The 20,179-nt window shown below is 36.3% G+C and overlaps 1 protein-coding gene across 1 annotated transcript in view; it reads left to right on the forward strand.

Moving 5' to 3' along the window:
* The window catches only part of Morc1 (MORC family CW-type zinc finger 1), a 149,807-nt gene that overhangs the window by 70,910 nt on the left and 58,718 nt on the right, over positions 1-20,179 (forward strand). Inside the window, exons 15-17 of the mRNA XM_027943185.3 lie at positions 10,949-11,077; positions 13,096-13,201; positions 17,810-17,955. Coding sequence (XP_027798986.2) covers positions 10,949-11,077; positions 13,096-13,201; positions 17,810-17,955 — 381 coding nt within the window. The remainder of the gene's footprint in view (positions 1-10,948; positions 11,078-13,095; positions 13,202-17,809; positions 17,956-20,179) is intronic.

A 20,179-nucleotide genomic window follows, 5' to 3' on the forward strand; every position in this document is an offset into this window, starting at 1 on the left:
TCAAAACTTCAATAATATATATCATCTCACCCCAGTTAGAATGGCTATTATCAAAACAATAACAAATGCTGGTGAGGACCTGGAGCAAAAGCAGCTTTCATACACTGTTAGGAATGTAAATCAGTGCAACCATTATGGGAACAGTAGGGAGGGTCCTCAGAAAAATAAAAATAGATTTGCCATATGACCCAGCTGTCCCACTTCTAGGTATATATCTAAAGGGAATGAAATAAGTATAGCAAAGAGATACTGTATGTTTACTGTGGCACTGTTCACAATAGCTAAACTATGGAATCAACCTCAGTGCTCATCAACAGCTCATCAATAAAATTTTATATATATGCATATATATATATGCATGCACACAACAGAATATTATTCAGCCATAAAGAAGAATGAAATCCTATCATTTGCAACAAAAATGGATGGAATAGGAAGATTTATGTTAAGTAAAATAAGCAGGACATAGAAAAACAACTACTACGTGTTCTCTCATATGGGGAAGCTAATGTGTTGTCCTGAACATAGAGTGATTATTAGAGGTTGGGAAGGGTAGAGGGATGAATAAGGGAAGGCTGCATTTGTCAAAATATCACATTTCATTAGTATGTAAAATTTATGCATATTAATAAAAATAAAGCATTAGAAAGTTATTAAATTTATAGTTTGTATCATGTATTTTCTTAGGTTGGGGGAATGGTTCTGAATATTTTTGCAGCTTAAAGAAGTCCTCATATTTAAGGTGGATAACCACTGGTAAGGAACTGTAGAGTGACAGTTCCCTTGCCAGGTGAAATAATGCAGGTAACAGAGTGCGCTGGGCCAACTCTGCAGATGCCTGGAGATTTGCTCTGCAGCATACTGTGCTTACAGTACACTGTGTAATGGAAAAGCAGCTGCCACATGCTTCTACCACTGACTGTACCCATAATACCTGACTGCCAAACCCCACTCGGCCAAACCCAAGATCTAAGAGAAAGAATGGGAAGGAGGACTGTGGCACTTCACCACCACATTTCTTGCCTTGCTTTCCTTCCATTCAAGTACACTGATGTAGAAAGTGAAAAACAAGGGGAACAAACCTGCCTCAGATCTCAGGAGCTTTCTCGTATCACATGAACCATATGTAAGCCATCACAGTGTTTCCTCCTGAGGCAGCAATACCCTGGTGGCTCTTCTCAAGAGTGGTCCAGGCATCATCATCAATGGACCAGAGTTGGCATTATTCTCTGAAACCACTTTGGCCTCCCTGATCCAGAGTTTCCATTAAGAATATAGAGGATAATCGATCACATCTTGGACCTAATTAAGAAGGGTCAAGCGTCTGCCCATTACATTAGCCAAGAGTGAAAACAGGACTGTATCCACCAGAGGAGGAACTGTGATTGAACAGTGCCCTGAGAAGAGAGATAATTTCTATCTCAGGAGAACCTCAAAAACAGAATATCATTGTTGACTTAGATGCAGCACCACCTGAAGGCATCACCTGAAGGCAGGAACCCGATTTAAACAGCTTCTCTAGTTTGTGATTTTCCTGGTGCCTTGAGTTTATAAACTGTTATAAGCTCTTTATTTTGATGGAGACCATCAGAGCTTCGCTTTGATAGTTTACTATTGACTTTTATTATTATTGTTTTTCTTCTGACTGATTGATTCCCTGGATGTCACTGTACACCTATAGATGAATATGAAGCTAATGTGCTGGAGGATGTTGCATTTATCCTATTTTTTTAAGAGACAGAAATTAACTGTGTGAACTACTCGTTTAGTTACTGAATTTTGGTAAAATTTGAGTAAGCTATTGCAGTATTTTTGATTATTTTTTCCTGTTCTAAAAGGCTCCTGAAAAATTAATCAGATTAATTTAAGCATTAAGAATCCTCTGAATAAAGTATTCCAAACATAGCTAGCAGTAAATTAACCTTTCACAGTTTTTCTCAAATACTTATTCTAGAAATTGAGACTTTAATTCTGTGTGCATTAATCCCAGATTATCCCATTAATTTAATGAGTTTGTCGGTTTTTAAAACAAAAGTTTCAAGATACAGATTATTTTATAATTCTAAATATTAGCTGTGTTTGCTTTCATTGTTTGCACTGTACAGTAGTAAACTGAATTTTTAAATCAGCCTACCTCAAGGATGCCAAAATAATTGGGAGTCAGTAAATTGTGGATTAGCTGCATGGCTTGTTTCATAGGTGCCCTGATATATTTAACACATTTTAGAAAGTCAATTACTCTTAAGTTTTGAAATTTAGCTCTTGATTTTTTATTCACATCCAGGTGAAAGGGCAATTTTAAAACCTTTGTTAAGACACATTAACACGAATATCAGATATTAAAGCCCAATGTTAAAAACATCAATAATTACATTCCACTGTATTTGTGAAGGCCAACCTCAAACTAAGAATAATTATTGTTATTGGTTTTATTATTTCTTGCAAGACTAGGTCAGACAAGAATTTTTATAAATGTAAACTCTCAGCCTGTTTCCTGCAGATACAGTTTGGAGAATGTCAGTAGGTGTGCACCTTCCAACGTCAGTCATCACTATCATTTTGTAATATGTGGATTTTGAAGAAAACAAGGAGTGGTGGTATAAAACCGTGTAGACTGAGCACTGCATAAACAAAAAGAGAAACGATGTGATGTTTTTCTTCCCACTGCCATCCCTCTGCCTTCTTACCTATCTGCTTGCTGAAGCACCTCCCTAAACCTCCAGAATCTACTCCATGGAAAACTTGTTTTAATACCACAATAAGCACAAATGCAAGTTGTGCATTTTGGAGTCATCTTTATTTGAAGGAAAATAGTTGAGATTCCATTGCTACTTGTCAAAAACTATTTCTAAACTCTGCCCCCAATAACTTTGATTTCTTTACCCTGGTAACTACCTCAAATATTGTCAAGTCTTTTATTAAACCTGGTCTTCAGATGTTTGGCTAGTGAATTTTCCCATTTCTGCCTTTCATAGGCAACACTTCTTCAAGAGTATTTACTCCCTTAAGAAAATGGGACTGTGAGCCAGCTACTGTAAATAAGATGCGGTGAATAACCCCTGTCTTCAAGGATTTCACTATTCAGAGGGGAAAATAGAGAGTAAATAAGAGCATAATGTGTAAGTATTTAAGGGTAGTGTGATCACAGAGCAGGAGGGAGAAGATCACTGTGCCCTTGAGGAACACATGCTTATGTTTTTAACAACCTACTAGTTTTACCACTCTTAAACTGTTTGTGTTGGGATCACAATGGATGTTCATCTTGCAAGTTAGCTGTGTTTTATTAACTGTTTTAATGTTTCTGATGTTTTTCTGGGAGAAACATTATGACACTTCATTTTACCACAAACAACAAATTATCGAGGAATTTTGTCAAGAATAGCAACAGCAACATTTTTTGAGGGCTTTTGAGGCACAAGATGCTGAGCTCTGTGTGGAAGATGCACCAACAAGAAAGCATGGCTCTTCCTTTGGAACGGTGTGGTCTTCCTGAGGAAGTGATGTTTAGAAAGGGGACAAATACAATACAGCAGCAAGTTAAATTTCTGCAGGGTTCTATTGTATCCCCCCCCCCCCCCCATTTTTTTAATTGTGGTAAAATCCACACCACATAACATTGACCATCTTCACATGGTGTATAATCCTTTCTATTATGCTGATGAACTCAGTTTGCTAGTATTTTGTTGAGAATTTTTGCATTATTCTCATAAGGAATATTGATTTGTAGTTTTCCTTTGTTGTAGTGGTTTTTTGTTTATTTGTTTGTTTCTGATTCTGACATAGGAGTAATGCCAGCTTCATAGAATGAGTTAAGGAGGAAGGTTTCTTCCTCTTCCATTTTTTCTTCTTGTTGTTTTTAAAGTTTGAGAAGAATTGACATTACTTTTATTGAACATTTAGTAGAATTCACTGGTGAAACCATCAGTCCAGGGTATTTTGCTGGGAAATTTTTGATTACTGACTTAATGTTCTCATTAGTTACAGGTCTATTCAGAGTTCGTATTTATTCATAGTTTAGCCCTGGTAGGTTCTGATTCTAGGAATTTGGCTGTTTCATCTAAGTCATCCAGTTTGTAGTGTGTAATTGCTCACAGTACTGTCTGTCCTGAAGTCCTTTATTTATATAAAATTGGTGGTAATGTTCCCAGTTTCATTTCTGGTTTTGGTAATTTGAATCTCCTCTTTTTTTCCTAGTCCATCAGCAAAGGTTTATCAATTTCATCTTTTTGAAAAACTAAATTTTGACTTTGTCATTTTACCCTATTATTTATTCTCTATTTATTTCTTCTCCAATTTTGTGTGTCTTTGGTATTGGGGAATGAACCCAGGGCTTTGTGCATGCTAGCAATTGCTGAGTCTCTAAGCTACATATCTCAAAGCCTTTTAATTTTTTTAAAGATTTTGAGACATGATTTGGTTAAGTTGTGCAGGCTGGCCTTGAACTTGCATTCCCTCCTGCCTGAGCCTCCCAAGTAGCTGCGATTATAGGCCTGCACCTCCACACCTGACTACTGCTCTATCCTTTATTTTTTTCTTTCTGAAAGCTTTGCATTTCTTCTTTTGTTTGCTTGTTTCTTACAGTGTAAAGTTAGATTTTTAAATTTGAGACCTTCTCTTTTTTTATTTTTTTTTAATTATAGCATTTGTAGATATAAATGCCCCTTGAAGCACTGCTTTTGATGTGTCCCATAAGTTATTCATGTGGTGTGTTTTTGTTTTCTTTCACCTTTAAGTATTTTCAGTTTCCAATTGTGATATCTTCCTTGATTCTTTAGGCTGTTTTAATAGTACATTGTATAATTTAAATCTGTGAATTTTCCTATATTTCTTTCTTTTATTTGTTTATTCATTTATTTTTTTCCTCAAGATGGTTTCCGGTTTTGTTGTCCAAATGGGTCTCAAACTTCTGGGCTCAAGAGATCTTACTGCATCAGCCTTTCTAGTTCTGGGACTACATTTTACTGTGATCCGAGAAGATGCTTTCTATTTTATCTGTTTGTTTATTCTGAATTAGATGGTTTATCATGTTTAAATCTGAGGGGGTTTCTGTAGCTGAGCATAACAAGCCAAAAGACAGCCATGAAATGAATTGGGAAACAAGGGTGGAGACTAGATAAGAGAAACCTTGAAAGCCTTGTTAGGGGATTGCATTTCATTCTTCATATTGTGGGAAGTCATTGGAAGGGTTAAAAGGAATTATTTAAGTCATATTATTTAACCATGTTACTGTGATGTCTGCGTGAAAGTGGATTGTGAAGAGGCAAGAGGGAAAGCATGTCCAGGGGATTGTTTACAGGTAGAGATGTCAAATACGATGTATTAGGTTAGGCTGTTGTAGTCTGGTTGACTTAAACAATAGACATTATTTTCTGGCAGTTCTAGAGGTTGAAGAATCCAAGATCAAAGTGTTAAGATTTTAACTATCTCCAGTCAGAATGGAAATTATCAAGAATACAAACAACAATAAGTTAGCAAAGATGTCGGGGGAAAAGGTATACTTACTTATACATTGCTGATGGGACTGAAAATTGGTGTCACCACTCTGGAAAGCATTATGGGATTCTTTAGAAAACTTGGAAAGGTACTCACCATTTCACCCGGCTATCCCACTCCTCAGATTATACCCAAATCACTTAAAATCAACCAGCATACTACAGTGATGCAGCCATGTCAATGTTTATAGCAGCTCAATTCACAGTAGCTAAACTATGGAACCAACCTAGATGCCCTTCAATAGATGAATGGATAAAGAATCTATGGTCTATACACAGTGGAATGTTATTCAGCTTTAAAAGACAATAAAATTATGACATTTGCAGGAAATGCATGGAGTTGGAGAATATCATGCTAAATGAAATAAGCTAATCCCAAAAAAACCAAAGGCGAAATGTTTTCTCTGATATGTGGACGCTGATTCATAATGGTGAGGGGGCGGGCAAGGGAAGGGAAGAATGAACTTTGGATTGGGTGGAGGGGAATCAGTGGAGTGGAGGAGGCATAGTGGTGGGAAAGATGGTGGAATAAGAGAACATCCTTATCCTAAGTACATATATGATTGCACAAATGGTGCGACTCTATATCAGGTACAACCAGAGAAATGAAAAGTTGTGCTCCAGTTGTGTACAATGAATTGAAACGTATTCTGCTGTCATGTACAACTAATTAGAACAAATAAAATTTTAAAAAAGATGCTGGCAAGGTAGAATTCACTCCAAGGCCTCTTTTGGAGGTTTGTAGCTACTCTCAGGAGCTGTTTTCTTGTGCACATACATGTAGGGGAAGAGAGAGAGAGAGTGCAACCGCACATGCCCACAAACTCGCTGGTGTTGCTTCTCAAGATTTTGAAAATAATATTTTCAACAATAAAATTAGTGACCAATTGAATTTTTATTTAAGTTTGATACATGAAAACTGACAAAGTGATTTATCAGAGGAGATTCATTTTTTAGACATAACAGTAATGTTAGCATTAATGCAGGCTTTTTATATATTTTTAAATCTATCAACTCTTAATTTTTAGATCTGGTCAGTTCATTGTCCTGTTTAATTCCCCTGTCTTCTTACTCTTACTTATTTTCTGTCTCATTTTTCTATCCATATTGAGAGTAAGTTATTGAAATCTCCATTTACTATTGTAAAACTGTTTCTCACTCCAGTTTTGTCAAATTTTTCTTCCTAGGTGTATAAATGTTTATATTTGTTTGATCTTCTTGCTATAGTGAACCTTTGATTAAATATAACATCCTTCATTGTCTCTTATAATGATTTTTTATTTGAAGTTTGTTTTGCCTGTTATTAGCATAGCCCCCCCACCCTTGTTGTATTTTGGTTACTTTTTGCAAGAAATACCTTGTTTCATCATCTCATTTGCAAATAATTTGTGCCTAGACAGCATAAACTGGGATCATTTTTAATCCATTCTGCTAATCTACCTTTTGAATGGTGAGTTCATTCCATTTATATTCAAAATAATTACTGATAAGCACTTTGATCATGTTACTAATTGTTTTCTACGTGCTTTACAGCTTTTTTGTTTCTCATTTCCTGCATTACTGTTTCTTTTGTGTCTAGTTGATTTTTTTTGTAGCAAAACATTTAAATTCCTTTTTCATCTCTTATTGTATCTATTCTTCAGCCATTTCTTTTGTGGGTATCACATTTAACACACTAAAGTTAGAACTTCTAATTTGAATTTATATCAGCTTAACTTCAATAACATAAAAAGGTCTCCTTGAAAAGCTCTTCCACCCTTTTCGGTTGTGTCACAAAATGATACATTTATACACTGTCTATAAAAAGCATGAAATAATAATCTTTTAATGCATTAGTCTTTTAAATTCTGTAGAGGAAAAAAGTATAGTTTTACACAATTGCAACAATACTACTAGGTTTTATAATTCCTATGTATTTACCTTTAATTATATCTGTATTTCTTTAGACAGTTTCTAGTTATTATCATGTATCCTTTCATTTCAACCTGCAGGACTCTCAGTAGCTCCCATTAGCATTTCTTGTAGGACAGGTATAGTGGTAATGAAATCTCTCAGCTTTTGTTTATCTATTTATGAATGCCTTAATTTCTCTCTCACTTTTGAAGGATTTTTTTTTTTTTTTGCCAGAAATAGGATTCTTTTTTGGATGTTTATTTTGTTTGAGCGACTTTGAATACTGGATCACTGCTTTCTAACCTCTAAGGTTTCTGACGAGAAATCTGCTGATAACCTTATTGAGCATCTCCTGTATGGAATGAATTATTTTTCTCTTTGTTTTCAAAATTCTTTTTCTCTTCACCTTTCAACAGTTTAATTATAATGTGTCTTGATCTGAGTCTCTTTGACTTTACCATACTTGGAGTTGTTTAAGTTACTTGAATGTTTATGTTTTTAATCAAATGTGGTACATTTCAACCATTGTTTCTTTAAGTAATCTCTGTCTCTTAATTTTCTCTCTTCTCCTTTGGTGGTTATTGAGACAAGGCATATGTTGGTTCCCTTGATAAAATCTTCTTGGTCCCTTGGACTCTGTTCTCTTTTCTTCAGTTGTTCTTTTTATTATATTTTCTTCAAATTTATTGGTTCTTTTGCCAATAAATATGCATTTGAATCCTGTCAGTGAATTTTTTTCATTTCACTTATTGTATATTTTTTGCTCCAGAATTTCTTTCTGATTTTTTAAGTCTTCTATTTCTTTATTGGTATTCTACTCTCTCTCTCTCTCTCTCTCTCTCTGTGTGTGTATGTATGTGTGTGTATATATATACACACACACACTACACACATACATTTACCATGATTTTCTCTAGTTCTTTTTTTCTTTTTTCTTTTCTTTTTTAATTTCCTAACATTTTTAAGATTATTGTTTTAAAGACTTTGTGTGGTAGATCTGCCATTATTTCTTTTTCAGAGACAGTTTCTGTTGGTTTATTGTTTTTCCTTTTGAATGAACTCTATTTCCCTCAAATACCTTTGTGTTTTTTGCTGTTATTTGTAAGCTGTACTTTGAATCTGATAAGTTGTAACTCTGGAAATCAGATTCTCACTATTCCATACTAATGTTTGCTTTTTTGTTGTTATTTTAAAAAAATATTATAGACAATCTCTGTGTAGCTCGAGATGTAAACTCCAGAATTCCAAAACAATTATATTAATTTCTGTTCATTCACTTTTTGTCTAGGTGGTGAAACAGATTTCTGGTGTCTCTTTTTTTTTTTTTTAAAGAGAGAGAGAGAGAGAATTTTTTTTAATATTTATTTTTTAGTTTTTGGCGGACACAACATCTTTGTTTGTATGTGGTGCTGAGGATCGAACCTGGGTCGCACGCATGCCAGGCGAGCGCGCTACCGCTTGAGCCACATCCCCAGCCCCTCTGGTGTCTCTTACTCCCAGAATCCTCGAGGTTCTGTTTTTTAAAGTGCCTTCATATTTAATCTATAATGATGTTGATCCTGTAAGTCAAGTTCTTGTCATCACTCACTTTATGGGTAATAAAACTTGGTGGCTTGCCCACTACAACTAATGCCTGACAGAGCCAACACTCATTTCCATATGTCTTTTAACTCGGTAGAACCCCTGCCTTGATGTAGTAAAGACCAAGGGTTAATATGGAAGTCAGGGAAGCAGAGCCTCAGATTCCAGAGTAGTGCACCAGGATCTACTGTGCAGAGAGGTGAAGTGTGAGGTGGACTAAAACTAAATACTGAGCCAAGAGCTGAAACTGAGAGTTGGAACTGAAAGCAGAAAAAGCAGAATACAAAGGAGAATTTGGGGGCAAGAGCAGCTTGGAATTCTCTAAGGAGACAAGACCAGAAGAAATTTATGAGGTTTGTTTTCAGTCCAGCCCAATAAGTATGTCCATTTAAAGCTGAGATTTTCCTCTACTGGTCTTAAAAGTACATAGCATTCTGGGCCTGAATTTTAGCAGGAATAGGAAGGTCACTTATTTGTGTTTTGCATGAATTACACAGCCATATATCAAAGTATTTCAATGGTGACACAATTTTATGTATTTCTAGGTTTGCCTTTCAGAACACATTTTTGAAATTTGGACATTGATGAAAATGTTCTGTATCTGACACATTTCAAAGCTCGGTAGCCACATGGCTTTGTGGTTAGTGGTTACCATATTGGATAGGTCAGCAAAAATGGATTCTCTTTGTCTTAAAAAAAAGAGGGGAGGGAAGCTTTTCCAAGTAATACATGCACATGTAAAAATACTGAAAATATTCAAAAAAGTGAAAAGTAAAAGTTTTTTCCCTTGACTTCTCTTAGCTTCTTCTTTTTTTTTTTTTTTCTCTAATGATATCTACTATTAAAACTTTCTTTTGTATATCAGGTGCATATGTGACTGTATAACAATGAATTCCACTATCATGTATAATTAATGCACTAATAAAAGAAACTTTCTTTTGTATCTCTTTAGGAAAAGTATATTCATAACACACACGCACACACACAGGGGATTGAATCCATGGGTGCTTTACCACAGAACGACATCCCAGTACTTATTTTTCATTTTGAGACAGGGTTTCACTTTGTTGCCCAGACTGGCCTCAAACTTGGGATCCTCCTGCTTCAGCCTCCCAAGTTGCTGGGATTACAGGCGTGTACCACCAGACCCAGTTTGTATATGCTTTCCATGAGTTAAAAAAGTTTATTATGTTGGGAATAGTGTTTTATATCTGTTTTAAAAATTTTAAACTGTATCTGGAAGCTTTTGGTGCAGTACTACACATATTTCTATCTTCCTCTTATTAAAGGGTGCCCAGTGTTCCATTGTTTGGAAATGGAACTTATCAGTTCTCTATTCATAGGCTTTTATAATATTTCTAGTTTTTCCCCAAACAATGTTGTAATATATTCCTAACTATACACTTGTTAGATCAAAGGATAAGAGCACAGCTTCTCAAAGAGGTCTCTACAATGGTCTTCTGTAAAGTGTGATGTTTCTAAGCAAGGAGGGTATATAGAGTTTGGGACTAGGGTAGGGCACAAATAATGCAGACTGAAAAGAAAAGGAACCAGAGTTAATAAAAGATAAAGAAACTCTGGCTCTGTGATGGGAATAATAAATATTTGTATCAATAATTTTAAAAGTGGCCCTTAAAATTTAATTAGTACATTCCTTCCTGGGAATGCCTAAGAATAATACTTTAAATGTCAATATGCTGAATTGTAATTTTTTAAGTAAAAAAATTGTAACTGCTATTGTCTTTAGTTTTATTGTAAAGATAGTGCACTTTCGTTGCAAGTAATTTAAAAAATTCAAAAAAGTATAAATTAGAAAACATTTCATCTATAATATCACCACTTAGAGAACCACTATTAGTATATGATATTTTTGCCTGTATATGTTTTCACACAGCTGAGATCATATGTATTTATATCCAAACATCTTGATAATGTTGATTTTATTTTCTTTCATTATTCTTTGCCTGCTTTCTTTGTTTTAGGTAACAGAAATCTAACGTCATTTTGGAATGAATTTGGATACCAACATAGCAAGGACATGGAGACATCTTTAGATTCTCTTCAGTATCAAAGAAGACAAGCCATGGCCATCCCATTCATGGTACAGTGTGGTATGTATATAATTCCATTCTAGTTACCAAATACTAACGAATGTCTAAATACGCAAGTCATGGTGTTAAGAAATGGTGGATTAGGGAGATGAAGATGGGTAAGCCATGGTCTTTGCTTTCAGGGAGGTTACAGTCTAGAAGAGAGGTTAAAATAATTGTAGTAGGGGAAAAGTCAGTTGGACAGTTGGGTCTTAAACCTCAACTAGATCAAGCAAGACAATACCAGTGCCTTGCTGGCCTCAGCTCCAAGACTTCTCCCTGGCTGGGCACTTCCTCCTTCACCATAGACAGGAATTAGTATCAGGTATACATCTCAGCTTGAATATTTATAGTGGAGTCATAGAAACATCCATTTTTCTATTTTTAATATGTAGTACTCAGTCTAATTCACAAGGACTTTGTAATTGTCAGCTTAATGCATAAATAATGACTAAATAATCAAAGACAAAAATATTATGTTGGATAACATGTTATAGGGCCCTGAATTCTAGGATAAGTTTTAATTTTAATAAGTAATAAGGAAGTATTGGGCATTTTTCAATGGAAGCATTGATTTTTCAATGGAAGAAATTTTCACTGAGCACTTGGTCTGCTTTCTAGCTATGAACAAAGTGTTATGGAATTGAGGACAGTTTATGTTCTTTGGCAAATAGTCCAATAGAGAAAATAGACAAGCAAACACTAAAGACCCCTATAGCATGTAAAACTTCATAGAAGTCTTGACACAGTGCCAGGGGCACCTCCCCAATCCTTTGCCTAGGTGGACCCATCTAGCAAGGTGAAACTTGTATGTAAGTCACCTCAGTGAAGGGTGATTTGTGGAGGGTCAGACAAAGGGAGGAGTCACACCTCTGAGGATCTTTTGCAATCTAAGATCCATATGAGAAATTGTAAATGTCCGAACTAGTGTGTGGCAATAAGACTTTAGAGGAACACATGAAACAGATATTTAGAAGGTCTGAGGAAATCAATGAAAGTATCTGACAACCTATCAGAATATAATAATGGCTAATAATTACTTTATATAGTTTTGATGTGCCAGATACTGTTAGAATTTTACTGGAGTACCTGAGGGCTAGATGCAACAGGGAAAAATATTTGTCCTCTCAAAGGCTCAGTTTCTTCATTTATAGAATGAGACTAGTACTTGTAGTTCCATTGTGGAGGTGTTGTGAGAATATTGTGCATTAATAAGTGTGAAGTTTCCTAACCCTTAGGAAGGTCTTTAGCAATGTCAACTTTTATCATCAACATCATTATGCCATTTAACCTTTAATAACCTTTATAGATAGGTGCTAATGTTAATCCTTTTCACAGACCACCATACTGAACATAGAGAAGTTAAGTCATTTGTCCAAGATCATAGAAGTAGTAAGAGCTGGAGCTATTCAGGTTTTAAACCACCATGCAAACTGTCCCTGTTGTAGATGAACAAAGACAGGTTATTAACCCAATAGCAAGTAGCACTGTGTCAAGGGGGAATCCAGATTAGATTTAAGTGTAACCTAGAGAGAGTGATGTACCCTGGCCTACAGGCCAACAGGGTCTGTTAGGGGAAATGGACAATCAGAAACTTCATACTGAGACTGGAATAAGAACAAAGGAAAGTACAGAAGAAGAAAATGCATAAATGACTTAGAGGCCTTGATTTTCCTTTGTTAGTCTTGTGGTTGGCGACAGCAAGTGGTGGTGTCAACAATTGAGGAAGAGGCCAGAGGAAATGGGAGAGTCAGGGTCACTGGGATTCATAATGTGGTTTAAGAAGAGGTAGAGTGGAATCTATTAAGGGTCTTCTGGCTAAAAGTAGCAGAATCCAACTGGAAAGAATTGAAGCCATAGTATAAATAGTAACAACTACATTTCTTGATAGCAGCTTAAAGTAACTCATAGAATTCATCAAGCAAAGTGATGTGAGATGAAGGATTCTCTACTTTGGTGGATGTAAACTTGACAGATTTCTGTGACAGATTCATTTCTGATATGGTCTCTTGTGTGTGTGATTTTGTTTTGCTTATCAGATCTTTGCCTTAAATGGAGAGTCTTGCCTTCCTCTATGAATTATCAGGAAAAAGAATTTCATGACATGTGGATTTGTGCTAATAATCCTAACCTCTTGGAAAACAGGTAGTTTTTAATAGTTTTTTTAAAAAAATTCTTTGTCCCTGCTTATTTCCTGAAGTCCACATTATGAAACTGGAAAATGTCAGTGATAGATTTTAGCTTAGTAGCTGGTCTCTAGTTGAACTCTTTCTAGCCCCTTGCTACTTGTGAAAAGATTATTTTGTTAGTGTGCTTTTCTACTGGATGAAAGCGATCTGGATGTGGCAATCTGCACGTGTCGGGCGTGCAGTTCTGCACTTCCACAGGTAGAGGCTACAGGCTCCTGAGTTCTGCCTTCCAGTTCATTTCCCACACAGCATACAACCTGATCTTACAGGAGTCTGACCCAGGGTGTGTATCCAGGGGCATTAAACTGATAGACCATGTGCCTTTCCTATTTAAGTCGTATATTGATTTCATTGCTTCATGCTCTTAGAGAAAGAAGTTTAGACTAAAACAGGAAAAAGACTGATTAAATATTGATGAATGTCAATGTTATTACAAGCCCTTTTAGATTAATATTCTTTCCCTAGGGGAGAAAAGAACTAGTACTCCCCTTTAACAAAGGCACCCCTAACTCAAACATTGCTTCCACACAGTTAAGTCCACCTAAGTGGATCAATATTGCTAATTTAGACATTAGGGTAATAATTCCTGTTTGGTTATTTTTATCCAGCTCTGAGAAAAAGAGCAAATGTTTTTTAAAAATAGTACATATTTAGAAACTGCTGTTAAACCCTTTCTGCCTAGAGTCTCCAGGTTCGTCATGTTTACAGAATGAAGGAAAATGTCAGGGGGTATAAGGGCTTTTATATTTCACATGACCTGGAGGTTTTTCACTCTCCCTTTCTTGTTTTGAAACATGACCTGTGTTTTCCCAAGTAAAATTTGTCACAGAACTGAAATACATACAACAGATAGATGCAGAACTAGTTGAATGGGAGGCTGGAAACTGAGGACCAGAGGTAGCCACTTCCCATTTCTGTCCCCTACTCTCTACAGAAGGCTGAGTGCTCCAGGGAACACAACTCTGAGACACACATCTAGTTTCACTTCTTCATTGAGAAACATCAGAATCAAAGCCCAAACCTGTGACTAAGACAGCTATTCATGAGCCCTGACCAGGATCCTTTGACTATTATTCTACTCTGAGTGTGCATCCCCCTAAGGAAGGTGACCAGGATCACCATCAACTTGACCATCAACTTGAGTCCATCCCTAACTTGGCACTTAAATGTCTCCTAAATAACAACACAGCATTGGCTCAGTTTCAGTATTTAGAATAATTAATGATATTAATCACTTACCATGAGCTAAGAACTTTTCCCAGAGCCTACGATTATATTTAGAGTCCAAACTCTGGGGCCAGACTGCCCAGGGTTTGACTCCGAGCTCCACTGGCTCATGAAACCTGATCAAATGAGATAACGAACCTCTCTTTATCTTGGCTTCCTCTTTCTTAGAATGGGATATAATAAAGAATCTCAGTGCATTTTCTCCAAGTCCTGTGATTCACTTATCAGGACAATCTACAGAACGTTCCTGGCCTTTTGCAGGGGAGTTGGAGAGGGGCTTGATAACAGACGGCCGAGATTGAGGCTACTCCCACAGATTTAACCCCATAGCTGTGACTTTGACCAATCTGGGGTGTCAGCCTCACCGAACAGTCCTTTACAGCTTCCTTTATTTACCGTTTACCATGGTCCCTGAATTGACTCATTCTCATCCTCTTCTTTGAAATGTAGGAATACCACTGCAGAACTTTGTAGAATAAGTTTCAAAGCTACATTAATTGTCTCTTACACATCAGAATAACACCACTTGTGAAGAGAGAGGCAAGACAAATTTAGTTGTGTTGACAGAAAACTAACAGACTTTAAAATATATAAAATGCAAAAGTGTTTATAATTTTTAAAGTTCTTGTTTCTTTAAATACACCAACATAATATTGACCATCTGTATTTCATTTCCACTGAAGACTGTGATAAAAATATTCATAAAGTGGCAGAGGAGATTTAGGGGAGATGTAAAGAAAAACTGATTCGATTCCATTGTATTCATTCAAAGATTTGGGGATATAATGAAATTTTAGTATACAATACAACCCATACATATTTTTAAACATCTTTTTCAAAATTACTTTTGAAGTTAATTGAGAGCACTTAAATGTCTCTTGGGGAGAAAGAAATTTGTCTGGTTCCCTCAGTCCTCTATTTCAGTATGGTAGACTGAGCCTTGCTCCTGCTAAGGTATGCCTTGAAATATTCCCTGAGTCATATGTACCATTAGATTTGAATAGATCATGTAAAATAAGTGCATTAAATTGATGAGGAGTGAAATAAAGCTGTTTATTAGACAACATTGTATGAGTACAGGAACAGAGTAATGAGGTGAAAAGTGGCATTGTCTGTATTTACAGAAAATATAGCTTGTTGTCAGTAGTTAATTGCCACTCGTCACAGGCTCGGTGGCAATAAAGAGCATTTGAATAAACAACGTCCATATTGTTGGAACAGAACTTGGATCAGAAACAGAATAAGTTCTTTTATAAGTTCTATGAACTTTCCCCCTTTCTCAGAGAAGAAAACAGGTGTGCTGAGAAAGGTTCAGTGCCTGGCCCAGGATTCCTCTTTAGCGCTGAACTAGAAGCCAATGTTCCGATGCAGAATCTATACTCTTTCTGCCTTACCAGTCTCTCTCAGAAAGCATCCTTTTACATTTCAGGAAGCCCAGTTCCATTTAAATACTTTCTAGTGACCAAAATACACCATTTTTACAAGTGGTAGTATTCAGGGTCAATAACCTGGACAGGGTAAAACGGAGACATTCTTTTTCAAACCACCAAAGCCTCATTTTGTTTTCTACTTTGAGCACAGAGGAAGGCTGGGTATTGATTGTTATCACAGTGCCTGAGAAATAGGTATCAGTACACTTCCATTACGTTCATGCTATGCATTTATCTGCATTGAAAATAGGAATCATTTTACCAGCAGGGTAAAAATGATGCCTTTTGCTTGGCTGAATCAAAAAAAGTCTCAATTTTGAAAAGGATGTTAAAAAAACATCTGTGGGTTGTATTGCATATCCAAATTGTATTATTTTCAAAAATAAATTTTAAATGAAGACAATTGAATGGGCTTAATTTTAATAAAATACTTGAGGTTTTTCTTTAATGAATTAAAACTTGCTGTTGCTGCAAGGTTCTTTTCTCAAATGAAATAGAAGCTTATGTAAGTACCACCCCACAGATGTCTTCAAATCCAAACTATGGGTGGCAGTATATATAGTAGTTGTCCCTAGAATTTGTTTACCTAGCACCTTTCTTTGAAAGTAACAATAATAGCAAACACCATATGTGGGTGGAACTAAGTGTTTGTTTTTTTTTTCACAGTAGTGCGTGAATTTGATTGTCGTTTCTCACTCTTCTCTGTTGGTAGAGGGCAAGAAAAATATATGCTGTAGCCCAGAAAAACAGAGAAATGGCAGTTTTCATTTGCTTCACTGTTTTAGATGAAAGGCCTTCTTCCTGTTCTCACCATCTTCTTCCTCTCCTAGCCTAACATACATGCATTTTTCTACAAACTTTGACCCTTCCTCCTCTTTTTGGTAACTAAGTGAACCTCCCACCACCTCTCACCTATCAATAATAGAAAACTCCTTAACCTAGAACTTGACCAAGACCTGACCTCAGCATTTCACCCTCCTCCTGCTCCTCCCTGCTATGCCCTGAGTCAGCCCTGTGTCCAGTGGGAAATGAACTTGCTGTCCATGTCAAGCCTTGGTACCAAGGTGAACAAAATAAAGTCTCTTGAACAGTTTGGCTAACTCAGTTTCCCAGAATATAGTCACCAAAGCAAAGGTAAGGAGGAAAAATGGCCTCAAACCTCCCAAACATATGTCTCCAAAGTCTCTCTCTCTCTCTCTCTCTCTTTTTTTTTTTTGTAACCATAATGAGGAAAGTACTTACACACAGAATTCTACCTGAGTCTAGTACAGAGGCTGGGAGGTAGGGTGACTACCAAGTGCAGACACTGACAGCAGCAGAGTGTTAGGGAAGCATGCTGTAGTCAGACATCGGAGCCATTTGGTGACAGGTCTAAAATCTCAAGACACCCCCACACCCCGCCCTGCCCAGACTAACACCTCATACTGCGTCACAGGTCTTCTCAGTGATCCTGAGTCACCAAACAAAGGATTCGTGTGTTTCATAGGCATAATTAATTGATATATTTTAGAGAGAGATATATATTTCTACCCTTGATTTTTTGCGGGGGTGGGGGAAGTGTTTGGCAGTAATGAGATAAAGCTCAATGATCCAAAAAACGTTTTTGTAAAAGCCCTCATTTCATAATAATGTGGGATAAATGAAGCATTAGCAAAATAATGAATAGTCTCCCATCTTCCTAAATATATGCTACCCTCCTCCTTTTCCATTTAGCTTTTTTCCATGTGAATTGGAAATATAAGGTCCTGTGTTACCTAAAGTCGTCAATATAATGATCTTTGTTTGCATTTGATCTTTGAAGACAAGACAGAAAATATAATTCCTTGCTGAAGTAAACCATCTTTCACAGACAATAGATAGCTTTGCATTTCCTCCTGATGTTAATCTTTTACTTGTTGATTCTGAAGTTGTCGGCAGGTAGAACGTCTGCCTTCCATCCCCCTGGGCACCATGAGCACAGTATTACCATCAAAAAATGAGAAAGAGAAGCAACTTAGAGAGTCGGTCCTAAGGTATCAAAATAAACTGGCAGAACAGCAGTCACAGGTGAGCTGTAATTAACTCTTTACAAATTCAAGTGTGACTCTTGAGCTGTTGGTTTCATATGTGCAAATTGACTAATGTGGTTTATTCAAGAAAAATGTGTAGGCTCTTTTTTTCTTTCTTTTGTTATTTTATTTTAATTTTTGATCTAAGAACTATTCCAGAGAGTGAGTCCAAAGAAAGGTAGAGAGTTCTATATATATTAAAAAAAAAAAAAAACTTTGCACATGTGATACCTAAGCTTCTCTACACAACAACAATGCCTGTGAGGAGCAGGAACATTTATTTTTACTTTGCAGATGCAGGTGAAGTTTCATAGAGTTCAGCCAGCATGTCCAAGGTCACCTGGTCAAGATGGGGATATGAATCTATATGATTCCAAAGGTTAGGCTATTTCTGTTTCATTAGGATTCTTTCCTGAGGGTGGACATTTTTAGGTAAAGAGCTTTTTTAAACAGTATTATCCTATTAACACAGAAAGTCAAAGTCATATTTATTTGTTAAGAAAACTCAATAAATAAAACATTAGTATTAATAAACATGGATAAGTGTAATAGTTTCTGGTGACATGTAGAAAAATTGTTTTATTTTCTTAGTAAAGTAATTATGTCTCTGTTTATTTTAAAGAGTTAGCATCCAAATTCAGTATTTTCAACTTTATTATGTATAGCCTGTCAGCTTTTTCAAATAGCACTTGAGATGGTCAGCAGCATATGTCCAAATGTGTTGACTCCTCTGTAGAGGTCAGGAAATAAAAGGCTCATTAGAATAGAAAATTCTGTGATGGAGCTGGAGTCAAGACCCCCAGTCTTTCTGGACTCTTCCAAGGTAAAGAGTTTTACCTTCATATCTCTTACACCTGGTGAGAGATCTGAAGTGCAGGTCAGACACAGCCTGAGATGACAGACACACCTGACCCTCCTTTAGCAGGGATTTTGGTCTGTCTTGGAAAGATCCTGAGAACCTCTTTGGAAACATTTTCTGAGCACTCGCATATCCAGACAATAGCTAATCTTTCTATACAAAGTGGAATTTCTAGTCATTGGTTTGGTAACAGAAGTCAGAGGTAAAGTTATTACAGCCTGAGATTATTGTAATAAATAAGCAAGTAGCTCAATTCAGATCTTCCCATTCTGGAACATCTTACTTATGTGTAGTTTCTTGTGTTGCTTAGCACTCCTTGCAGCTTTGTAAAGGCATGCAGCATATCCAGAATTGATTTTACTTTTTGGCTGTCTCTGGATTTTGTTTTTTCCTTTCCTCAAGAGGTCAGAGCAGACCCTTGGATATTAATAGTGTCAATCATGAAGACTTAATTAGCTTGTTTGTTAAGGTTTGAATGTTTTATTTATCATTGAGGTAGAAATTTTGATGGCAGCTGATGGAATAACAGATTTGGGCCTTCAGTTCCGCTCAGTCTTTCTTGATAGTAGATTTTTCAGTAAAAATGTAAGCCAGGGTTATAGATTCAGTTTGTTTCAAATGTAACAAAGAAGTTGAACAGTACTTATGTAGAAATCTACTGGCATTAGTTCAGAGGACATAAGAATCCTCACTATCCTTCCTTTTCCTTTTGTGAATAAAAAATTTCACAAGATCCATTTGTGAAAATAGCCCTAAAATCTTTACTTTCTCATAATCATTGCCCTTAAGTAACTTACCCATAGGCAATCAACCAATTTTGAGGTGGTCACTGAATACAAACTTGTCCTTTAGGCTGTTCCAGGCAAGACATTGTGGGGAATTCAGAGTAACCCTAATATCAGATTGTACCTTGAGAACAGGGATAGTCTCAGCTATACTTACTGAGATTCTGTGTTACCTAAAACAATGCCTGGCACATAGGTAAAACACACATCCGGACAATATACCAACCTCAAAGAAGTTTAAAAAATAGTAATCACTAATAAGGCAATCTTAATTCCATACTTGTCTGGTCATACCCGACACTGTAATAGAAATTTGTTATAAGATAGTAAGGGTGCTGTCAAAGAAAGTTCCATAGAGGAGATGGACAGGAACTTATGCCTTGAGTCTATTTGGGGTAAATAGAGGGAAATGGACTGAGCTTTCCAGTTGACAACAACATAAAGAAAATCTTGTAAATGAGCACTGATTTTTTTCCTTCATGGAACCAACCTTTCAAATTACCTGCCAAGCTTAAGTGTTTTAAAAATAAACCCAGTACTTATGTGGTGGATCAGTCTTTTTAAAACAATGCAATTCTTTATTAA

Source organism: Marmota flaviventris, chromosome 8, assembly GCF_047511675.1.
Source record: "Marmota flaviventris isolate mMarFla1 chromosome 8, mMarFla1.hap1, whole genome shotgun sequence".
NCBI classification, from domain to species: Eukaryota; Metazoa; Chordata; class Mammalia; order Rodentia; family Sciuridae; genus Marmota; species Marmota flaviventris.